The sequence below is a fragment of the Manacus vitellinus genome, unplaced genomic scaffold, assembly GCF_001715985.3.
Source record: "Manacus vitellinus isolate BGI_N305 unplaced genomic scaffold, ASM171598v3 scaffold_84_pilon, whole genome shotgun sequence".
Taxonomy (NCBI): domain Eukaryota; kingdom Metazoa; phylum Chordata; class Aves; order Passeriformes; family Pipridae; genus Manacus; species Manacus vitellinus.
The window spans coordinates 1545487-1550492 of record NW_021940840.1 but is presented as its reverse complement, the minus strand read 5'-3'; the positions used below and the strand labels follow the sequence as shown (position 1 = coordinate 1550492).

The following is a 5006-nucleotide window of genomic DNA, read 5'->3' as shown; positions in this document are numbered from 1 at the left end:
GGCCCATCCGGGTGAGTATCAGTGTATTTGTGTACTGTAACGCTCAAGTCCCAGCCTATCCCAGCCCTGTGGGGTCCTGGTTTCTGAGGGTCTGGCTGGAGCCTGTCCTCGTGACTGGAACCCCCGTGGCAGCAGGGTGGCAGTGGGCAGCACAACCCACCCTTTCCCCACGCTTTTAGGGGGCTTTCCTGAGCATCGGCTGGGGAACAGCTTCCCACCAGGAGTCTTGGGGACACAGAGCACAACAAGCCAGAGCCATCGCAGAACCAGTGTTTATGAGGGTGACCGAGTCACCAGTGCTCACAAGCCACGAAACAGAGGTGCCAAACAGGGCCACAACACAGTGGGGCCGTGCTGCTCCGGTGGCAGCAGCGCAAGGATGAGGCGGGACATGGAGCAGCGCCGGCAGACAGAGGGGTTCACCAGGGGCCAGCATATCCTACTGAGAATCCCCACAGCCTCTCTAGGCCCCTCCAGGGACTGGTCAGTGAGAAGCAATGGACCAGCCTGCCCACAGTCCCTGGCTCCTCACAGGATGCAGAGGATGAAAATGGAGCAAGGTGTCCATGATGCAAGGCCTGGCAGGTCAGCTCCACTGACTTCCAAAACATGCTGAAACCCCCCTCCCTTCTACTTTAGCCCAGCCATGGGCAAATTAGCCAGGACTGGCTGCAACAGTGTTGCTGGGGACCCTCCATGACACCCTTGTAGCTGGAGTGACCCCAGAACATGGGGATGATCACTGGGGAGGGAGCAACACTGAAAAGCACCTGCTGAGCGCGTCCCAAGCCCCAGAGAGCCTGGGAGGGGCATCATGGGGGGCTGAGCCCCTCGTGGTGGGGCAGGTGGTGCTGCTAGGGCACAGCAAAAGCGGGGAGCCAGCTCCAGGCAGATCAGGGATGCTGCTGGGGACCTCCATCGACAAGGCAACACATCTGGGATCCTGAGCACCCACAGCCCACTCAGGGCTGGGGCAGGAGCCTGGCTATGGCATTACGTTCCAGCGGGCATGGCCCCCAGCTCCCCCCGAAATGGGCAATTCCAGCAGCTGGAAAGATGCAGTTGAGTTGCTGCTGTGCCAGCCTCCATTGGGCCACCCACTCTGGCCATGTCCCTTCTCTACCTCCTCCACCATCGCCCCCTCAGTCCCAACCTTTGAGGAGAGCAGCCCTGGGGATGGGGACGGCGCAGATGGCAGGGATGGTAGGGATGCTTGTGGGGAGGTCCCTGCCTCCTTCTGAAGGGACTCTGAGGGAGGCAGAAGGGCTCCGCAGGAGGAAAGGGGGCTGCAGTCGGAGCTGCAGACAGGATGAGAGCCAGGATAGGCAGCGCTGGGCTTCCTGTCCCACTCCCCAGGGAACCTCTGCATCCCTGGCTGCATGGATGTGCCAGTGGACAGGAGGTGTGCTGCACAGTGCCAGGGTGCACTCGGGGAGAGGTGACAAGGACACGCCTCCTCGTAAGTAGGGCAGGCACTGGGCTGAGACCCAGTTCCTGAGTGCAGGGGATGGGGGGGAGGGAGCCGGCCCCTCCACGCTCTGTGGGGAGCGTGTGGTAAGGGTGAGCATCCTCATCCTCTCCGGATGGAGCCCCACGCCCAGGGCAGCCCTGGTGGCTCTGCTGTCATAGGGACCAGGAGGAGGGGGAAGGGTCTCTGGCCTCACTGTGGGAGGGGGTTCTGATGCTCCCATCACCAGGTGCCCCCATCCCCTGGGGTGTCATCTCTTGCAGTCATCGGTGTCGGTGTCCGGGAGACCAGCAGTGGGCTGGGAGCTGGGCTGGACCGGCTGCACCCTCTCCTCCAGGCTGCCGCTGGGGAACACCACGTAGCGGGCGCTGAGGTGCTGGGGCCGCAGCTCCCGCAGGTTCTCCTTGCTGTGCCACATGCCGTAGCTGAAGTAGACGAGCAGGCCTGCAGGGGGGACAGGAACAGCAGCGGCTCCAGCACAGCCTGGCCACTGGCACAGTCCTGGCTGGCATCCCAGCAGCTGGATTACTCACCTAAGAGCAGCCAGACTGCAAAGCGGAGCCACGTCATGTAGCTGAGCTTCAGCATCAGGTAGATGTTGAGAACGATGCTCAGTGCCGGGGAGAGGGGCACCAGGGGGATCTGTGGGAGGAAAGGAGCCAGTGGGGCTGAGACCTGCAGGACCACATTTCTCATCCTTAAAATCATAAAGTCAAAAGGCAGCACTGGCAAACATGGGAGACAAAGGGACTGTCACCCTGGAATTTCTAGAAGTGGCACTTTTTTTTAAGGTAAAAGGCAGGCAAAAGGAACAAGGGAGCCAGGAGCTGGGAGCGAGGCTGACAGGGTTGGCACAGCCATCATCACAAGAACCAAACTCCTGGTGTGATCCAGAGCCAATGTGGTCCTTGCTGGAGAAGCCAGGGCAGGGGTATGGCAGAGAGGTGGTGTCACCACTGCTGTTACCATCCACATGGCTGCACTGACCACATCAGGGCTCAGATGGGCTGAAAACAGGAGACAGTGGCACAGAAGGCACAGAACAGGTTTGGAGGCTGAAGAGGAGCTCCATCACATAGCTGAAGGGCAGCCAAAGTAAGGAGTCCTTCTCCCTACTTTGTGGGGTTGTGGGGATGCAGAGGAGGGAGGGTAGGAGTGATCCCATGGGATGGACATAGAGCTGCTGGCGATGTCATCTCCTGGGGATCAGTGACCACAGAGAGTAACAATGCAGGCTGTACCTGGGGCCCCTGTAGGCCCATCAGAGCTGCTCCAACCACCCCGACCCCTGCAGAGAGATTGTCCCTGCCTGGGCCCCAGGCATACCTGGAAGGTCTGGGTGCTGTGCTGCTGCTCGTGTGCCCAGATGAGGAGGAGGCTGAGCAGGAAGCCCAGGCTGAAGAGGACCAGCAGCAGGGAGTAGCTCCAGGTGGGCAGGTGGAGGTGGGTGTGGCCAAAGACCAAGATGGAGCAGAGGCAGATGGCAGACACCATCAGGGTCACCACGGCCACTGTGACCACCTCACCTGGGTAGAAGTCGCTGAGGAACTCCAGGTAGGGCTCAAACGCTGCCTTCAGCTGCCCTGGCTCCCGCTGCTGTTTGTTCTTGTCCCTGTCCACCAGCTGCAGCTTGTCGGAGAAGGACTCGTACTCCTTCAGCTCACCACTGGATGGACCCTCGTGGGGCTCGGGGTTGGGCCGGCCACCAGCTGCCGGTGCAGGGACATCCACCTTCTGCTGCTGGAAGCGCAGGACGATGATGCTCGCAGCCACAAAGGTGTAGGCCAGCAGCGTGCCAATGGACAGGAACTGCACCAGGGCCTCCAGGTCGAAGACAAGGGCCAGCAGAGCCATGAGCAGCCCGAAGACCACAATGCCAACAACGGGCACCTGTGTGCGGGGGTGCACTCGGGAGAAGATCTGAAAGAAGAGCCCGTCCTCAGCCATGGCATAGACGATGCGTGGCAGGGAGAAGAGGTTGCTCAACAGAACCGTGTTCATTGCTGAGGGACAGGCAGAAGAAGGAAGACCCCATCAGACCCAAACCCAAACTGGCTGGGGGGTGTTCCCAGCCCCCATGGTGAGCGGGGCAGGCAGCTCCCACCGCCACTGCCTGTACTCACCACAGATGGAGCCAGCGGCCACCAGAAACCCTGCCCAGGCATAGCCCCTCCTGTAGAATGCATCAGCCAGGGCAGAGTCAGGGTCCAGCGAGTGCCAGGGCACCATCAGTGTCAGCACAACTGACACCAGGATGTAGGCGCCGGTGGCGAGTCCCAAGGAGAAAGCGATGGCCCTGGGGACAGCCCTCTGTGGGTTCCTGGCCTCTTCGCTGGAGGCTGCGATGACGTCGAAGCCCACGAAGGCATAGAAGCAGGTAGCTGTGCCAGCCATGATACCTGACAGCCCATATGGGGCGAAGCCGCCCTCCTGGGTGCTCCAGTTCTTGGGCTGTGCAAGGACAAAGCCCATGATGAGGATGAAAAGGATGACGCCCATGCTGATAGCCGAGAAGACATGGTTGAGCCAGGAGGATACTTTGGCCCCAAAGGAGATGAAGGCAGTGGCTACCAGCAGGATGGCGGCTGCCAGGAAGTCTGGGTAGCGGGCCAGGAATGGCACCTCCCAGGCACCCACATGGGTCTCGGTGAAGTTCTTGATCTTGTGGTTGAAGATCGAGTCCAGATAGCCACTCCAGGCCCTGGCCACCGCAGCCCCCCCGATCATGTACTCCAGCAGCACATTCCAGCCGATGAGGAAGGCCCAGATCTCACCCACGGACACGTAGGTGAACATGTAGGCAGAGCCTGTCTTGGGCACACGGGCTCCAAACTCGGCGTAGCAGAGAGCAGCCAGGAGTGAGGCAAAGCCGGCGATGATGAAGGAGACAATGACAGCGGGGCCAGCGATCTCCTTGGCCACAGTGCCTGTGAGGACATACAGCCCGGAGCCCACCATGCCCCCAATGCCCAGCAGCGTCAAGTCGATGGTGGAAAGGCATCTGTTGAAGGATGTCTCCATCATGTCATCCTCCAGGGTCTTCACTCGGTTGAGTTTCTGGCAGAAGCGGGTCAGGTCGGTGGAGCGGGGCAGCCATCTCGCCATCGTGGAGGCAGTGGGCCCTGCCTTCGGCAGAGTGAGAGGTCCTCAGCAGTGAGACCCTGCCTGGAGACCTGGCAGAGGGGCAGGAAGGGGTGAGCATCCCCCTGGCAGGGAGGTATCAGGTTCTGGGGACAGGGTAGAAGAGCCACTGGGCACATTCCAGGTGTCCCTCACACCTCAGCCAGTGTGGGCCTCAGCATGGAGCACATCTTCCTCCAGGGTGGTGGCACAGGACAGGGACCTGTGCCTGTGTGCAAGGTGGGAAGGAAATCACACCACTCCCAGGGCAGCATCTCCCAGTTAAAGCCCAAACCAGTCTGCTCTGGCCCTGATGAAGGTTTCCTTGCTGCTTCTCCTCCACCTTATCCAATATCTACCTGATTTTCTCCCCGGTGTGCTGGGAACCCACCAAGGGGGCACGCAGAGTCTCCCTCCT

General features: G+C 60.7%; 1 protein-coding gene across 1 annotated transcript; it reads right to left on the bottom strand.

Moving 5' to 3' along the window:
* Positions 1-1095: 1095 nt before the first annotated feature.
* SLC7A4 (solute carrier family 7 member 4) lies at positions 1096-4674 on the bottom strand. Its single transcript, XM_018085665.1, has 4 exons — positions 3592-4674; positions 2795-3471; positions 2002-2110; positions 1096-1912 (listed from the first exon to the last, which is right to left on the bottom strand). Exons 1-4 carry the CDS (start codon positions 4571-4573, stop codon positions 1719-1721), a joined length of 1962 nt encoding a protein of 653 aa, XP_017941154.1. The 5' UTR covers positions 4574-4674; the 3' UTR covers positions 1096-1718.
* Positions 4675-5006: the final 332 nt, after the last annotated feature.

Bases quoted from the DNA above. Each gene is read 5' to 3' on its own strand.
- SLC7A4 (XM_018085665.1), bottom strand. From the start codon at position 4,573: ATGGCGAGATGGCTGCCCCGCTCCACCGACCTGACCCGCTTCTGCCAG. The intron at 2,111-2,794 runs GTATGCCTGGGG...TTCCTCCCACAG, and splicing joins ACAGCACCCAGACCTTCCAG to ATCCCCCTGGTGCCCCTCTC. The intron at 1,913-2,001 runs GTGAGTAATCCA...TCCCCCCTGCAG, and splicing joins TGCAGTCTGGCTGCTCTTAG to GCCTGCTCGTCTACTTCAGC.